Source organism: Acomys russatus, chromosome 9, assembly GCF_903995435.1.
Source record: "Acomys russatus chromosome 9, mAcoRus1.1, whole genome shotgun sequence".
Lineage (NCBI taxonomy): Eukaryota > Metazoa > Chordata > Mammalia > Rodentia > Muridae > Acomys > Acomys russatus.
Window position 1 is genome coordinate 20,526,983 of NC_067145.1, and position 18,801 is coordinate 20,545,783.

The 18,801-nt window shown below is 43.6% G+C and overlaps 1 protein-coding gene across 1 annotated transcript; it reads left to right on the plus strand.

The window, feature by feature from the left end:
• Positions 1-2,373: 2,373 nt before the first annotated feature.
• On the plus strand, positions 2,374-14,682 carry Znf622 (zinc finger protein 622). The gene is made up of 6 exons (XM_051151009.1): positions 2,374-3,091; positions 4,895-5,146; positions 5,258-5,420; positions 10,092-10,204; positions 13,158-13,301; positions 14,173-14,682. Exons 1-6 carry the CDS (start codon positions 2,473-2,475, stop codon positions 14,298-14,300), a joined length of 1,419 nt encoding a protein of 472 aa, XP_051006966.1. The 5' UTR covers positions 2,374-2,472; the 3' UTR covers positions 14,301-14,682.
• Positions 14,683-18,801: the final 4,119 nt, after the last annotated feature.

Below are 18,801 nucleotides of genomic sequence, written 5' to 3' on the forward strand. Positions count from 1 at the left end.
TAGACCTAGAAGGTCTTTGGATGTGATCTCTGGCCAGAACAGCCATGCTTCTACATTTTGGTCAGTTCAGTTGATAACCAATACTAGCTGTATTTTTCAAAATGGGATGTGTCTAGAAAGCTTAGTTATTGAAAAAAAAAAAAAGATAATCTCTAAATAAAACTGCATCAAAAATCATTAAATTTAACTTTTGCACTTCAGAATTGTAGATTTAAGAGATAATGAATAGTCTCTGTCTTGGTATTATTCTAGTCTCGGCTATGCAGCAGTGGAAGAGAGTCCTGCTTCATGGAATTTATACTGAGGAGGACTAACATGATGCGGGGCTAGCAACCCATAAAGTCTGCCTGACCCCATTCCCCTGCTTTTCATGATCTCATGAATACTCCTCTCACACTAAATGAGCTGACCTGCATTAGAGAAAATTGTAAAAGTACTTAGTTAAGGCTAGACCACAAGCGCCATTGTGGCTCCAATCTGCTCTTTCCTTCTTCCTTTCTTTTCTTTTTTCTTTCTCTTTTTTTCCTTTTTGAGACACGGTTTCTTTGTGTAACAGCCTTGGATGTCCTAGACTAGCTTTGTAGACTAGGCTGGCCTTGAACTCACAGAGATCTGCCTACCTCTGCCTCCTTAGTGCTGGGATTAAAGGCGTGCACTGCTCCGCTTTTTCTAAAGGCAACCTGAGAAGACAAATAGTTCTATGGAGTGATTCAGTTGTCGAGGAACTGAACTCTTTTTCTATTAGCCATTCAAGTCATTTCTGATGAGACTCCTCCAGCCGTGGTAAAATACGCAAACCTTCAGGTGACTTCAGCTGGGCAGCAGGTTCACTGTGAACTCATGTAAGGGGCACAAGAGTCACCTAACTCAGCCAAAACTTTCTGCTTGCCTTACAGAAACTGAGCTAATGTTTTAAATATTAGCACAATCTAATTAGCTAAATATTAGAGCAATCTAATACAGCACTAATAACTAAACAGTGATAAAGAGAACAGCAATACCTAGCAAGGACTTAGGAAATGGGGAGCAGGCAGTATTTTTGACAGAAAGACCCAGAAAAGCCCCTCATAAAAGCATTTGGACAATAACCTAAAAAAGGCAGCAAGATGGCAGAAACAAGTTCATGTAGAATAGAAAAGAATTTCTTTAACTTTTCTTTCTTTCTTTTTTTTTTTTTTTTTTTTTGTTTTTTTTTTTTGAGACAGGGTTTCTCTGTGTAGCCCTGGCTAATCAGGATTCGTTTGTTGGCCAGGCTGGCCTTGAACTCACAGTGATCTGATCCGCCTGCCTCTGCCTTCCCAAGTGCTGGGATTACAGGTGTGTGCCACCATGCCCAGCCTTAGCAAAGGATTTACTAAAAATATACCTGCTTAGCCTGTTGGGACAATCGCCCTCAGGATTAAAGCAGGGTGTGTTAAGGTGCAGGCATGGGTGGAGGCAGATCCTGTGTTTTCAAGAAGGCTTGGTTTGAATTTTATTTAGGATCAAAGGAAAGCCACTTACTTGATTTTGAACAAAAAGGAACACAATCTAATCTGAGTATGAATAATAAACTCTAGAAGCTTCGACAACGTTCAGATCTGGCTGAGCCAGGCAGTGCGGATTTTTATTTTCCTACGAAACACTGCCCCGTGTATATGAGGTTATATAGACAAATTGAGCAAATGAATTAGGGCAATTCCGAATTGATATGAATTGCTGCTGTTTTTATCTCACAAATCCTTTTAGCTTTTAGATGCTGAAATAGTTTCCCATCGTTAAAAGCAACTTCATATAGTTTTGCTTTTTATATGGCGACTTGGATTTACATTTTCACACGTGGCTCGGATTCTATTTCTGTCGGACAGTGGCTGTGCTTTTGGCACCCAACAGGAAAACTTTTCATACAAGAGTCCGCGCCCTAAGATGAAAAGGTCAAGGCTTGAGTCTGTACTCTACAGTTTCCGGGGGCACAGGACAGCTGGCCTGAAGAGGACTCCGGAAGTGCCGCGCTGCGGCCACGTTTGATCTCCCATTCCATAGGCACAGAAGACAGTGCCAAGGGACTCCATCTCAAGCGGCCGGCCTCACGGACTTCCCAGAGCAGCCCCAGGCGCCCACGCCCTCCTTCCTCTCCCGGAACTTCCACTTTAACAGCATCACAGCACAACGACACAACCGCTAAGCACCGGTAGACACAGGGAGGTGGCAGCAACCTCTAGGGAACGCCCACCTCTGGCTGACAGGGAGGATCCTCCAACACCTGGATAGAAATGACGTTCCGTCACTTCCCGGGGCGTGGTCAAAAAGAGGCAGGACTTCCTGCCCGGCAGTTCATAATTTCCGTGTGTGCCGGAAGTTCCCGCAGTTCCACTCCTTAAGCCACAGTCGCTTGTCGTGGCTGGAGGCGCGGCAGTAGCTTAGGGTCTTGTGAGGACTGCTAGGCTGATCTGTAGGCTCTCGGCTAGGTCGTCTCTTCGTTCGGGCCGGGCAATGGCGACGTACACCTGCATCACCTGCCGGGTGGCGTTTCGCGACGCGGAGATGCAGCGGGCGCACTACAAGGCCGACTGGCACCGCTACAATCTGCGGCGCAAGGTAGCCAACATGGCCCCGGTGTCGGCCGAAGGCTTCCAGGAGCGGGTGCTGGCTCAGCGGGCGGTGGCGGAGGAGGAGAGCAAGGGCACGGCCACCTACTGCACCGTGTGCAGTAAGAAGTTCGCCACTTTCAACGCCTACGACAACCACCTCAAGTCGCGGCGGCATGTGGAGCTGGAGAAGAAGGCGGTGCAGGCGGTGAACCGGCAGGTGGAGATGATGAACGAGAAGAACTTGGAGAAGGGACTGGGCGTGGACGGTGTGGACAAGGATGCCATGAACGCCGCCATCCAGCAGGCTATCAAGGCCCAGCCGTCTATGTCTCCCAAGAAAGCGCCCTTCGTGCCCCCGGAAGAATCCTCGAGGGCGGAGGGCTCCAGACGGGCCACTCAGGAACGAGACCCCGCGGAGAAGCCGCCCCGGCTCCAGTGGTTCGAACAGCAGGCGAAGAAGCTGGCCAAGCAGCAGGGGGAGGAAAGTGAGGAAGAGGAAGACGAGGAGGAAGAGGATGAAGGTAATGGCCCTGTCGGGAGTGGGGTGGGTGGGGCTCTGGCTCCCGGGAAATCTGCAGATTGGGATTGAGTCCTCGGCGGGATTTTTTGGCAAAGTTGTCCTCCAAGGGATGGAATCCACCCCTCCCCTGCCCTCCCCCCCACCCCCGCGCTTGTCGGGGAAGCACTGCACTGAGGCCCAGCCCGACCTTTCTACTTCGTGTTTAAGATTAGCAGCAGGATGTCTCTTTCCCAGGCTGGCCTTGACTTTCTTTCTTTCTTTCTTTTTTTTTTTTTTAGTTTTCGAGACAGAGTTTCTCTGTGTAGCCTTGGCTGTCCTGGACTCGCTTTGTAGACCAGGCTGGCCTTGAACTCACAGCGATCCGCCTGCCTCTGCCTCCCGAGTGCTGTCCTTTTACCGCCGCCTTCGCGGGAGCTGGGTTCTAGGTCCACGGCATCCTGCCTGGATTTGGGCTTGTTAACGTGTTTGTTTCTTTTAACTATTTTGGCAGATGGATTATAGACCTTCCTTTTTTTTTTATTTTTTTAAATGCTTGCTTCTGGCCCCACCAAACTTCCGGTGGACCCAGAGGAACAGTTGTTTAGGATTGTTTAAGCATCTTAATTATTGACAAAGCGAGCGTTACATTTTTTTTTTATTAATACGAAGTTTTATATGATTTGAAGGAAATAGCACGTATTCGTTGAATAAAGTGATGGGTTTCATTACATTTTAGAGTGATGTGCAGAAGTGGTTTAAATACCTCACTGGTCTGTATCTCTGCAGGACATTTTGTCTGCTTCTCTGTTGTGGATCCAGGGCCTAGAGCAAAGAATAAGAGAAGAGAGGAGGTGCTTTATAAACGAGTGGCATTTGCTTCTTTTAGTTTAGATGAGGAATGGCTACACTACATAGAAAGACATGCTGTTGGCACACTGCTGTAGAACTTGCGGTTATAGTGGCTTCTTATGATTTTGAATTTAGTTGATTAAAACCGAGTGAGGGGTTCAAACTGCCTGCCAGCCTGAAATGTGGGGCTCCAGCTGTTATACTCTGTGAGATGTTTATTCATTCACCCCCACAACACTGTTAATACCGACAGTGTGTGTGTGTGTGTGTGTGTGTGTGTGTGTGTGTGTGTGTGTGTTTTATATGTTGGTCTATTTATGCTTCTATAACAAAATGTCATAAGCCTGGTAATACAAACCTATTTTGCTACAGTCATGGAGGCTGGGAATTAAAAAAGGCAATCTAGCTGCTGGCAGCTTGACTGTCTAGTGATGGCCTGTTCTGTGGAGGATATTTTTCTAAGGCTTTGTTTACATGGTGGAAAAGGCAGACAGATCTAGGCTGTGTACTCATGGAGGATTAGCAAATGACAGAGAAGGAGGCTGGCTAGTTCACTAAGTTCTTAGGATATCCATCATTCCTGAGGGCTCCTGGAGGTCCCACTTGTTAACATTGGTGACTAAGTTGAACTTGGAAGAACATAAATATTCCAACTAAAGCATTCGTATAATAGCCCTGCATGCACCATAGTATACGCGAGCATATTCCTGTGAAGTAGAAATGGTGGACAGTTACTTAGTAGTTAGGAATCCACGTAAGTCGTGTGCAGTCCAGGGCTACTTCAAAGAGCTTACCTTGGGCTGGAAAAAAATGATAGTATTCAAAGTTGTCTGAGGGTAAATAAATAGCTAAAACTGAGGTCTTGAAACAGAACTTGGCTTCTGGGGGACAGCGGAACTCGTACTATGTCATGTCTGTGCTTGCTTTACCACACCTTTAAAAGTAAATTTGTTTTTCCAAACTCTCTGGCTTGAAGATTGGGAAGATATTGATTCAGACGATGGCTTGGAATGTGAGAACCCTGGAGTGGACGTTCAGGATGCACAAGATGAAGAAGAGGCTGGGGAGAGCCCACCCCTAGGTGCCATCCCAATCACAGACTGCTTATTTTGTTCTCATCATTCAAGCTCCCTCGTGAAGAATGTGGCTCACATGACTAAAGTCCACAGCTTCTTTATTCCTGATATAGAGTATCTTTCAGATTTGAAAGGACTGATTAACTATTTGGGTAAGTACAATCCTGCTTTTGATGAAGAAATAGCTTTCAATTTGTGAGAGTAAATATTGAGATTTAAGATTGTTAATTTAAGATTGTTATATTTTTTTCCCATCTGACCAGGAGAGAAAGTCGGTGTTGGCAAGATTTGCTTGTGGTGCAATGAGAAAGGGAAGTCATTCTACTCCACAGAAGCTGTCCAGGCACATATGAATGACAAGAGCCACTGCAAGCTCTTCACAGATGGGGACGCTGCTTTGGAGTTTGCAGACTTCTATGACTTTAGGTAAGAGGAGTTGGAGTTGTGAAGTGATCTGAGTCATAGTTAACAGTGAAGTGATGGTGGATGGTACCTGTCTCCCTCTTCTGGAAATGAGCTAGGCTCACCATGCAGGTAGCTGTGACTTCACACTTAGCTTTGCTCAGTAGCTTCTCAACCCGTATTACATGTCTCTAAGTTGCAAGCACACTGAAACACATCTGGAAAAGGGAAGATCTCCAGCCCAAAGTGAGCATGAATCTTTGTTCTTTGTGATTAAATAGGCAGAACTTTAATTTTGCTAATTACCTTGGAATAGAAATACAAAAATGAGGTTTCTCATTCTGGGTTCCCTGAGAGACTTGGAATCACAGACTTACTAAAGAAACTGAACTGCTTGATATTCTATGCCAGACTTTGGCATTTGGTAGTGAGATTATTTCATAGATAGTTCAGCTCTGACTAGACTCCTGAACAGTTCATACATATTTGGTTAGGTGTTCATGAAGAATTACTGTTGCCTGTGCGCCTGTGCCTCTTCCCCGCCCTCCCCCCTCTCCCCATGTGAGCACAGCTTTTCTCTGTGTAGTCTTGGCTGCCCTGGATGTGCTTTGTAGACCAGGCTGGTCTAGAACTCACAGCGCTCCACCTGCCTTTGCCTCCCCAAGTGCTGGGATTACAGGTGTGTGCCACTGCACTAGGATGTATCATTAATTTCTTTTGTCAAAATTTCTGTGATAATGGCACAGAGTATGTACAGGTGTGTGTACCATGCCAAACAGCCACACAGCCCCAGTGATACAGATGGGGAGAAAAATTTTAGACTTTTCGAACTTGCTTTGCCCTCTCTCTGTTCCTCATTTTTTAGTTTGCAATTGCGGGTGGCAGTTGGATTGCACAGTTGGGAGGTTAGAGGTGGCAGCAGTGTAGAAGACAGGTATGAGTTTCTGCTGGAGACGGAAAGCATCCTCCCCAAGCAATAAGATACTATTCATTCTTCTCTACTTTGCTGCCGTTTGACCTTTAGACCGAATGACTAATTGGGAGTAGGCTAAACAAATATAGTCAGGAGGTGGTAACCTTAGTACCTGGCCTCAGATGTGAAATATAGACGTTCTGATTTCTTATCTACATCTATCTGCTCCTTGTATAAATAGCCTCCTACTGAGACTGGTAGATTTCAGTGCCTCCAATAGGCTATGGTTACCAGTTCATATCTCTAACGCAGCTTCTTAACTTCACACTTTGAAGCTCTCGTTAACAGTTGTATTGTAGTCTGCTATCTAACCTAACCTATTCCACCATACCTCATAATGTTAATTCTGTCTTTCCCAGTAATGTAGATGGGTACAGAAGCACATATCTAGAGGCAGGGAACTACAAATTTGAGGCCAACCTAAACCAACAACAAAACAACAACAGTGTTATTTTTGTGTTTCTGGGCACTGGAAAGAATTTGGGAAAGCACTATAATATTAGGTTCATATCCCACACAGACATACAACTTCTATACCTGTCTTAGTTATCCCAGCCTGATGCAATAAATGTGCAAGGTGGCTTTGATAGCTGGTGTTCCTTTAACAGAGCTCCAGAGGTTGGAATAAGAAATTCAGGTACTAACATGGCTGGATCTGGTGAGGACCCTCTTCTATCTTAAAGATAACCACCTTCCTGTTGTCTCCACACCAACAGAAGGAGATTTAGCTTTCTCTCTCTCTCTCCTTCTGGTATCTTCTTATAAATGCACCGATTCCATTCAGGAAGGTATACTATGCATGCACTAACCACCCCTAACAGACATTAAGTCTATTAATCCAGGGATTGGGGTTCAACAGGTGATTTGGAGAGACAGATATTAATTCTAAAGAAGCGTAATAGCCTTTTCCTGTGGGAGCCGCCGGGTTGAGAGGAGCGTGGCCTTCTCCTCTCCCCGTCATGGCTTGTGCCCGTCCCCTCATACCAGTCATCCTTGGTACTTTTGTTTTTTTAAGATTTATTTATTTATTATTATGTATACAGAGCTCTTCCTGCACCCACACCTGCAGGCCAGAGGAGGGTATCAGATCACATTACAGATGATTGTGAGCCACCATGTGGTTGCTGGGAATTGAACTCAGAACCTCTGGAAGAGCAGTCGGTGCTCTTAACCTCTGAGCCATCTCTCCAGCCCCCTTGGTACTTTTTTTATGCTTGAATTACTCCTTTAATCTGTTTTATCAACTTGAAGTTACCTTTAGCATTTGACTATTTGTCACTTCCTCCAGTGTCCAGGTCTAGGTTACCATCCACTGCCACTGAGTTTTGTTGTCTGCCTGATCTTACTTTTTTTCATCCTCACCACTTCCTGTGTCATGTTCTCAAAGCTAGCTTGAGGGACCCTTTTATAACATTAAGTCAAGTTGATTGATGGACTAGGTGTTCCGACTCTAGCTATGATTCTGCTTTTTAGATTTCTGGATTTTTAACTAATACATACCAAGTATGTGGATCTCAGAGCTTTTCCATTTAGCTTTAGCTCGGAGAGTTCAATGGCTTGAGTCCTCTTTTCCTGAAGAATGCAAATATATTTCCCTTTGCCATCATGACCTTCCATAGAATAGCAATGCCTCCCTAGTCATTTTTACGAAGCAAAAGTTGATAATGTTTAATAAGAAACCTTGGAAAACAGAAAATAGAAAATGTTGACAAGGCCAGCACTGAGTGCTTACTACCTCTCAGGCCTTGTTCTCATAAGTACTTTTTATGAATTTACTTGTGTAAAAAAATGAGCACAGTATAATTCACCCTTTCAAGATAGCTTTTGTTTTGGACTTATATTTTTTTTGAATGTTGGATTACATGTTTTTGAACTTTTATATAAGTAGAAGAGCAAAGAATGTACCCTTTGTGTTTGGAACTTTTTTAACTTCACATTTGGGAAAACTCATCCCTTTTTGTTTTTGTTTCTGAAATTTCTTCTTCAGATGTCTTGTTATGTGTGTGAGTGTTTTACCTGCATGTTTGTATGTATACCATATGTTCCCAATACCTGTAGAGGCCCTAAGTGGAGCTCAGAGACCCAGGGATAAATCACAAACAAAAATGCCTCCAAGTGGTTATTTTTCTGCTTTAGTCTTACTGATAGTTGTGAGCCAACATGTGGATACTGGGACCCGAACCTGGGCCTCTTCAAGAACAAGTGTTCTTAACCAGTGAGCCATCTCTCTGAATCCATCCTGTTTTATATAATTACAGATGTTTTTTTTGTTTTTTTAAGATTACTAGATTGAATGTTTTCTAGTTTTTAATCTACTGTAGATACACATATAAGTGGTGTCCAGTTTTGAGCTGATAGAAACAATGCTGCTTACCATCCTGCCAACATTTGTAAATGTGCATATTTTACCTACTATGTATGTCGAGGTGTTGGACCATAGAATCTTCAAAGTGTTCTCTATAGTAGTACTGTTACTGAGGGCAAGTTTTTCTTTTTAGCCATATGGCTGAATATATAGTGGTTTTACTTTGTATTTTATTATGGCCAATGTTATTGTGAACACTTTTACATATTAATTGGCTACTTGGAGGTATTTTTGTTTCTGATTTAGTCTTTTATCTGTTTCTTGGTGGATTGTCTAGCTGTTAATATTTCAATTTGTATTTGTCCAATTCTTAAAGTTAAAATTTATTGTTTGTGTTTATATATGCGTTACATGTGCTCTAAATGTACAGATGTACATGTCAAGTGGAGACCTGAGTTGGTGTTACTACACCTGAGTAACACCTGAGTTGGTTATACTCCACTGTATTATTTTTAACGGGGTCTCATCTGGGACCTTGAGCTTACTCCTTCAGCTAGACTGGTGGCTGGCCAGCCAGCTCCTTAAATGCTCTTAGTCACTCCCTTAGTGCTGTGTCTTGGTTTCATGTGGCTGCTGGAAATCAAGCTCAGATCTGGTTGCATGGCAAGTACTTTACCCACTGAGCCATCTCCCCATTACTGTCTATAGTTATTTTCTGTATGTCCATTTAAATATAAAATTTTGTAAATATTTAGAAACAAAGATTCTTCTAGAATTATATTGTCCAGTGTAGTAATTACTAGGCAAATCTTTATAACCACTTAAATAAAACATATATATTAAAAATTCAGTGCTTGCACAGGGCGTGGTAGTACATGCCTTTAATCCCAGCACTTGGGGAGGCAGAGGCAAGTGGATATCTGAGTTCCAGGCCAGCCTGGTCTATAAATCAAGTCCAAGACAGCTAAGACTACACAGAGAAACCCTGTCTCAAAGAACACAACAAAACTCAGTGCTTTAGTCACACTATCTGCATTTCTTAAAGTTCAGATTTGAAAGCCTATGTATCTAAAGCTAACATGTGAGACACATAGAATGTGTTTTTTATTTTTTGTTTTTGTCATCACAAATCTGTTGGGCCTCAGTTTTCTAGAACTTGTTTATATTGTAAATGGGTTGTAACTTCATGTCTAGCTCTGTGCTCTTTCTTCTACTTTTGGTAACTGCCCTAGAGAGGTGGAAACATCCTCTTAAGGGTCGTTTGGTCACCTTGTTGCAGAGAAATTTTGACAGTAGTTTTATCCCTCAATCCTTTTTGTGGGCCTTCCCTGGGAGCAGTTGGCAGCTTTACTACGTTTGCAAACACAGGCATCCCTTTCAGGTCTGTATATTTATTAGTGCTATTTGTCTGTTACAGGAGTAGCTACCCTGATTACAAGGAGGGGCAGGACCCTCGTGAGCTTGACGAGCTGTCATCTGAAAAGATCTTGGAATGTGATGATGAAACCATGGAGCTGATACTCCCTTCTGGTAAGTGTATTTGTCAAGGAGTAGCAGCTTGATGCTGGTGTGTGGAAAAAACATGTCTTCATCAATTACCTGTCTTTACTGAGGGTAAAGAACATGAACTTTAAAGTGGTGTGTATTTGTGCACTCACTCGCACGTGTGTGTTCTTAGGTCCTTGTAACTTTAAAAGTAGGCTACTTAGCTCTAAGTTAGCTCTTTCACTAAAATTGGGTCATTGTTTTCCCTTGTTTCTTTTCAGATTTACATTATTTTGACCAGGTATTTCCTTAATTTTTTCCTAAATGTAGACTGATAGATCCCTCACCCTCAATCTCTCCCTCTCTCACTTCTGTGTATATGTATTTGTGCCTTTTTCTTTGTGTTTGGCATATCTGTATGTACATATGTGTGTGTGTGTGTGTGTGTGTGTAAAGGTTAGCGGTCAATGTTGGACATCTTCCTGAGTTCTTATTATTGCTCCTTATGAGTTTATCTAATAAAGCAACAGTTTTCTTTAACCCCACTAGCTTCCAAAATAATTGACACGGAGAAACTATAATTTATTTTATAAGCTTAAAGCATTGGAGTTGGGCAGATTTCAACTCTGAAAGCTACTTAGCTATCTCTCAGCTACACAACCCATGCTACTTGCCAGTAGGTCGTCCTTGCTGGCTCTGTCTGCTCTATCCAGCTTTGACCTCCTAGTCCATCCTCTTCCCTGACTCTCCCATCTTCGAGGCAGGTAGTGAGGCAAAAAGAGTAGGGATTAAAAATCTCCAGGGACCTAGCTCCAATGATCCACTTCTGTCAACTCGTCCTACCACTTAAACTTTCTGTTTCTTCACTTGGGGAGCATCTCATGTTCAAACTGTAGCAGGCTGCCAGAAAAGCTTGCTGTGTTGATGTTTGAATAACAATGCTTGGGTTGCCTATCTCTAGTAGTTGTGAGAGGCACAGAGGATGAATTCTGTCTTCTCCCTTGGAGAATAGGACTTATTGTAAGATTATGCTGTGAGGAGAGGAAGAAGTCATGAATATGAGAAGCATCCACTGTTGTTTATTGTATAGGAAGAAAGAAATGAGGCAATGAACTGGCAGGGATGGGGGAACCTCAGAGGGCATGGTTTGAAATGAAGGAGAAGGAATGTAGAGAGAATAGTAAAGTTCCTGCTGCTTACTGAGCACATATGAAGCTGACACAGGACCAGGCAATTTCTACAGGGTCTTACACCAAGCCTTTTTGGAGTCCCTACACTGCAAGGTAGCTTTGCAGTAATAGTACAGCAGTAGTGGCAACTTCTTGCCAGTGAAGTGTCTGACGAAGCATTATGTGTGAAGTCTTGCTTTCCTGTCTTGCTGTACTTCATATCACTATGTAGTACAGAGAGCTGTCATTAGCTCCAGTTACTAATCTTTTAACTCTTAAAACAAAGAGAAAGTATTATTGTAATTTATTGTAGCCTATACATGCACAGTGGTAACAGGGTGAATATAATCTCTGAACAAACATTGTATAAAAATGTAGTGGCAGCTTGTGGATCAGCTAGTTGTTTCTGAATAAACCTCAATTGCCAGGTCCAGTTTGGAAAGGATCATACAGCTAACAGTCTGTTTTTAAGCTTGTTTGAAAAGCATCAGTTTTAGCACCAGAGACAATGAAAACAATATCCAATAGAGGGCGCTCTGAGCACTTCTCTGGGAGATTGTGGCCTGGCTCAGTTTCTTTGCATTTCCTTCATTACTCTTCACTTCATATGGAGGAAATTGATGTGAAAGATACAATGATTTATTTGCCAACTGGCCAGAGAAACTGCTGTTATATCCACGAGAAAAGCACAATTAATCCTAGGGAAATTAGATTTGGAAATACTCTAGTATCTAATATTAATTGTATTGGTTGTTCAGCAGGAATAGACAGTTTTATGAACAGTTCCATGGTGAAAGCTACATGGACAGGAATTTCATAAGTCAGCATAACAGTTGTTACTGGGCAGGCACAGTGTTCTAAAGCCAATCTGTTCCTCCCAAGGGCCTTCAGGTTGAGCTGCTCTTAGCACTTTATATGGTGTTATTGCCAAGTTCTGACTGTTAACTGACAGCAAGAGTAGCTCACTTCTCTTCTGCTTGCTCTCAGAAGCTGTAAGATGGATTTCCAAATGTTGCTTACAAATATACATATTAATTACCAGCTGTCATTTACTCATATAGGGATAATCATCCTTGCAAACATGGGCCATCCTTACCTTACCTATGTTGGGATTTTATTAGTCTAATTATAGATGTTCCGAGCTTTACAGGGCCAATACCATTGTCCCTTAGTTTTCTAATTAAAAATGTGTGTTCTTTTTTTTGTTTTAAAAATTTACTTACTATTCTTGTGAGGGGGCTTGGGGGCTTTGTGTGCATGTGTGGTATGCCTGGGAAGGCCTGTGGACAACTCTGGGGCTGGTTCTCTCCATCCACCTTGATGTGGTTTCTGGGGATTGGCATGCCCCTAACCTGCTGAGCCACTTTACTGGCTTTGCTGTTGCATTTTAGTATGTTCAATAGCATCTTTTTCCTTCTTCAGCCACTAGATGTCAGTAGCACTCCACCTGTAACAATAAAGACGGCTACAGCAGATGTCAGATGTCCTTGTGTGGTAAAATTCACTCCTGTTGGAGGACCACTGGAATAGAAAAAGAGAGGAAAGAAGGTTTTATTTCCCTTCTGCTCCAGTTATGGCTGTAGACCTAATGTCAGGGCTAGTCCCTCCTTGATTTTCTTTCTCTTAGGGGTTTTAGCCTTTATTTATATATTTTCTTAATAATCATCTTGGTTTGTTTTTCTGTAGAAGATATACATTGTCCTGGTTACCTCTGCTTTCCCATCAGGAATTTCTAAGGCTTGGTACCCTTGAAGATCTTTTAGGAAGCCTTTGACTTATAGCTCTGAATTGAAAGAAACTTGTTTGAATATTACTCTTTCAAAATACAGGTGCCAGAGTGGGTCATCGCTCCTTGATGAGATACTACAAACAACGATTTGGCTTGCCAAGAGCTGTGACAGTTGCTAGAAATCAGAAGGCTGTGGGCAGGGTACTCCAGCAGTACCGAGCCCTGGGGTGGACGGGCAGCACAGGTACATTGATGCTTACTTACATGCATGGATTTCGTGGGGGCTTGAGTGACATGTTCTCATTTGTGTTGTCCTTCTAGGGCCTTTTCCAGGGAAGCTAAACCTCTTAGCTCAGGGACTTCCATTACCACATGGTACTTAGTGCAATAAATCCAAGACTCCATGACCTAAAAAAATAATAATGTTCCTAGCCTAGTAACTTAATATGCATCGTGAACGTTTGCAGAAGATCATAGTTATAAAAGGAATCTTAGAAATCATTACAAGCTGAAATTACCTGGAGGTAACAGAAATTAGATAGAATCTTAGTGGAGCTGTGGAGTCTGACATGACATGTGGAGTCTCATTATTAAATTTCAATTTTCTCATTTATATAAGGGAAATAAATGATCAGCGGACCCACCCAGGTATTGAGAGGTTTGACTGTCATTATGCATATATGATATAGGTACCACAGGTCTGGTGTCAGCCCTCTTAGGCATTTTTTTTTTCCTAATAGAAGTAGATTGGAATGAGTAAAGCTGACAACTGACGTTATTAAACTTCGAAACCATAGTGTGCTGTCTTCTTTGTCCTTCTGGGGAAGAACCTTTGAGTAGAGTAGTGAAGATAAGAGAACTGCCTTTCTGATGTCTCAGAAAGCTCTGGTGCCTAAAAACATTGCAAACGCCACTGTTTACAACATTCTTAGACATAGTTCTGGGATGCATGTGGATCCGTGGTCCTTTGCTTGGAACCCCCACATTAGCATCTGTCTTTAAATCTAAGAACCCACTTAACAAGCCAACTTTAGAAATTCTCTGCAGAGATTTGACTTACGCTGCCAACAGATAAGAAACACATGGCTCAGTTTCTACCCTCCTTCCAACCACAGGCGCAGCTCTCATGCGTGAACGGGACATGCAGTATGTCCAAAGGATGAAATCGAAATGGATGCTGAAGACGGGAATGAAGAACAATGCCACCAAGCAGATGCACTTCAGGGCCCAAGTGAGATTCTGAGAGGCTGAGACTGAGAGATGACTCCCCCACTGCACTTCCCTCCTTGTCTGAGGACCAGGGAAGCCAGATTGCAGAATGGATCTTTTGCTGCTACTTTATTTGTTCTGATCTAATAAAGTCAGAATCATGTTAGTCTTCAGATGTCATTTTTGAGCAGTGTTTAAAGCTTTTAAGTGATGACGTGTTTGTTGGGCTCCAGGACCTGCATTACTGCCTGACAGTTGCTTTATTGCCTCAGCTTTCAAATGCTTTCTGGCTGTCAGCATAATGTGGGAAGCATAAATGATTTGTCTACTCCAAAATTAGTTTAAATGTTGGAATAACTCATCACATCATGTCAGAGAGACCTAAGTTGGGGACTTTGAGGCTTACATAGGAGAAAAACTGAGTGTCACTCGTGAATGTGTTTGGCTTAGGAAGGAGCCCATGGCTCGGCACAGTGATGGGAAGGATGTAGGGAAGGAAAGAACACAACATGCTAAGGGCTTGCTGTGTAGCTTTTACTTCTAAATAAGAACAAAGAGTGACTGCCAAACCTTATGTAGTTTTTAGGACTGCCTCCTGGTTAAATCTCGGAAGAGATTCTTAGTTACGTCACTTAGGAGAAGGCACTAGCAATACATTGGTAGGAGGCAAGCTAAGCCTACTAGTCAGTGAGCTACCTTTGTGATGCTGGAAAAGCGATGCCATTTTTGCACATTTTTGGGTTTTCAATCCTTTTATCTCACAAGTTGTGAGGGCTCAACAAACCAAAGGACCCACTCCATAGTAGGCTTCCCAGCAATAGCTTCTTGGATAATATCTCCTTCAGTATAGAAAGGGCCAGACTAGCGCAGTGGCTGAGGATGCCAGTAGGCCGCACTGGCCTGCACCCCGTGCTGGACAACCTTTGCCATACTGTTTTATTTTGACACTTAGAGTATGAGATTGAATTATATGTTGCTCAGGATACAAGTTAACTATTATTTAAAAAGAGGAAGGGGCTCCCTGGCTTGAGTTTTGTTCCTTCATCTCTTCTAGCATCCTTCCTACAGAAGTACTCAGGCTCTTCACATCTCTGACATGTACTTAAATCTGTACCTTTGTTGTGTGTTTCAGGTGGTGCGGTTTTAAATTACACGCTACTGAGGATGTGTACTAATTGTGTACCGAGGATGTGTACTAATTGTGTTACACCTCTTCTTGTTTTCGCTCAACAAGTGTCAGGCATCTGGTTCATTCTTCTATTACCTGCTGTTCTGCCACATTATACTCCCTCCTGCTGCTGAGCTGATAACTTGGCTGTGTCTAACCCATCAATACCATATCAGCACCTGTAGCTTGTACCTCCAGTTTGTACTTGGTCGTGTACATCCACTGTTGTGTCACCTTTTCTTGCTCTTCTTCCTCCTTCCTCTTCCTTCCTTCCTACCTTCCTCTTTTTTTTTTTTTTTTTTTTCCTGCTTCTTACCACTGGAGTAAGAGACAATGGTGGTGGTTTTTACTAACCTCTCAAATACCAGTACTACCTCCATTTACTTTATTAGCTATCTTTTCCATCCACCAGAGAGCTTTTGTTCTGTTTTTAGGTTTGTAGTACAACCTATCTTTCCATGTCTGTCCACATAATTTTATAAAGCTTAATTTATTTGCAGTCCTGGCATTAATGTCCCCACCAGGCTGGCTGGTGTGGGTTTAGCTTGAGACATCAAGACCGAATCACAGCTGAGACAGCATAAACGTGGTCCTCTCCTTGCATGTTGCCGAGGCCCCTGACAGCCTGGTTTTCACTGCCCATCTCCAGGATAGACACTGTATTCTGTATTCTGTTCCACAAATTCATGTTTACTGAGGATAAGCACATTTTTAAAATTTCTGTTGTAAGGTGTAGTAATATTGCTGTTTCATAGAGTAGGAAACAGAGCAGTTTAGTACTGTTTTAAAGGAGACAGTAGGTAGGATTTCTTGCCCAAGCTTCCTAACACTGCTTTGGTTCCAGCTGGGGCCTGTTTCCCCTGCTCCCCAACAGCAGGTTGTGATGGTGTGACTGGATTTGGGCCCATGGTGTACACAGAGAGGGTGGTACAGTTATTGCAGATTAACCCTGAGGTAAACCGCTTTGGCTCTGCCTCTTACTCCCCACAAGCTCGGAATGAAGTGTGCAGTCATCCATACAGATAAGGATGATGCCTGAAGGGTGGCAGAGCAGCGGCATGAATGGAACTGTGGGTTTGAGAGTGACAGGGAATAAAACTGTCTTGCCAGTTGGGTTGGTTGGGTTAGCCTGAGAGAAAGTGAAAGTCATAATACTGTGGAGATTCAATTAGTGGCCCCACATGTACCCTAAGTCCCCAAGTGCTGCTAACATAAGGGTATATGTAGTGCAAATTTGTTTAAGATATAGTTGACAGTAACTATTTCTTCCCATGTGACTTCTCAGGCTGAGGTGGGCCCAGTTCTTAAGCAAAGCTTAGTTTAGAGATGGTGGGAAGTAAGCACCACTCATATTGGGAATTTTCTCGGGGCAATTTGTGTGTGTGTGTGTGTGTGTGTGTGTGTGTGTGTGTGTGCGCGCGCGCGCCCCCTGCCTTCTGGTACTCTGATGGAAGGGTGTCCGTCCACAACTCTGAGAGCTGGGAAGGTATGCAGGCCTGAGGTGGGACAGTGTCCCAAGGGTATCCTGAGGCACAGGAGCCTGGAACCTCATGGCAGCTCTGAGAGAAGGCCTTCTCAACAGAGACATGCAGCTCCCAAGGGAGGGTTGTCCCAAACACCTGAGTTGCTGAGGAGCCTTGGAGCCTGAGCTCCACTTCTCTTCTGAAGACAGTCACAGTGCAGTAACTCTCGACAAATCCAGGAGTGGCTGCCTCTGCTCTGGGAGGAGACAGCAGGAAACTGGGCAGGCACAGCCTTTATATAGGGTTTCAGGGGTGGGGGTGGGGTGGAGCTTTCTGGGGGCAGGGATTTCCTGAGTGTGGATTGGTGGGGTTTCAAGCTTGAGCTGGGGGGAGCTCAGAGATTGGTAGGTTTTTGTCCAGACTTCTCATCCCCAATTAGCCTTAGTCTGTGCTGGAGATGGCAGTCACAGAGCTGGGGGTGGGGGGATTGTGGGTTGCTGGCGCTTTCTCCGGTAGAAGTAGGCAACTTTTCTGCCTTGAGGGGGTAATAAAGTTTACAATGTGTCCAAAATTCACAGGTCCACTGTGAAGGCAGTAGGCTGAAGCAGAAAAGGTTGTCATCATGGACAGCTCCTATTGGCTGCAGCAGCAGGCTTTCTGAGGCAGAGAAGGTGTGCGGTTTTCTTTCTTTTCTTTTTCTTTTTTTTTTTTTTGTGATCTGTTCACTGTTTATTATTTCAGCACTGTAATCGAGGAAGAGCCTGAACTGCTGGCTTGTCTTCCCTTTGTATGTGTGGAAGGAGTGCTGAATTCCGATAAAAGATTTTAAAGTACAAAATGTACAAGAAAACACAATCCCTAGTGCTGTAAACGTAACCGAGAACCAATTTCTTCCCCCAAACCTCCGTTCTATAAAACACAAGGTTTCAATTTGAGCCCATCTGAGCATTAAAGCTGACTGTGTGTTTTACATATTAGAAACTGGGCTTCTTAGCAAGGCCCAGCATAGGTCTGATGATACTAGCTGGCTCTGGGCGGTGATGGTTGTACCTAGGGCAACAGCACCACATGTGAACCCAAACATCTTTTTAATATTTTCAGCCATGTTTCTCTGCATCTCTAGTAAAAGAAGGCTGCTCCTTCATTCCTCAACCCAAGGTCTAGTATAGGTAAGAAAGGGTGTATGCTAGCAAATGCCCAGTTGCTCAGTACTGCTACTAGAAATCAATTTGCATAGTCCAATGGATGACTCAGCCGTTAAAGGGTAGGCTCTCAACCATAAATATAAGAGTTCGGTGTGCGGTTTTCATAGCAGTCGGCTGAGGCAGGAATAGTCACCGTGGGCAGCTCCTGCTGAGGTGCTGACAGGAGATACACTTTTGTCTCCCATCTTCACAGCCTCAAAGCAGGAAGGAGAACTGGCAGCGAGCCATTTTAAATTTTAGTGGCTTGCGGCTCAAGGGCTAGACATAGCTCTTGAGGGTAGTGGTGCAGTGGGCCGAAAGGCTTGGGGTGAGGGCTGTGGATGGCTGAAGCAGTAGACCACTACAACTTTGGGAGGCTTTGGGGGCAGACTACTATTGCTGCCTCAGGCTGAGGCTGGGAACCATGGCTTTTGCCTTGGTTGTGGTGTCCTCAGGCTCTGAGCTGTCTCTGCTGCTGCAGTGGTGGCACTGGGGGCAGTGACTTTGATCTAGCCAAAGTATGGGAGAAATCCCTACTGTGTGTGTGTGTGTGTGTGTGTGTGTGTGTGTGTGTGTGTGTGTGTGTGTATTTATACTGCCTTCCTGGCTTACTCTTCAACACTTGCTCAACCCGCTTTCTGTAGCACGTAGCACCCCCACAGTGAGGTGGATCTGCCTACATCAGTCATCAAGAGAATACTACAGACCAATCTGGCAAGA

Excerpts from the sequence above, each read along its gene's own strand:
- Znf622 (XM_051151009.1), top strand. The coding sequence starts at position 2,473 with ATGGCGACGTACACCTGCATCACCTGCCGGGTGGCGTTTCGCGACGCG. Across the intron at positions 3,092-4,894 it reads CGAGGAGGAAGAGGATGAAG|ATTGGGAAGATATTGATTCA; the intron begins GTAATGGCCCTG and ends TCTGGCTTGAAG. Across the intron at positions 5,147-5,257 it reads AGGACTGATTAACTATTTGG|GAGAGAAAGTCGGTGTTGGC; the intron begins GTAAGTACAATC and ends CCATCTGACCAG.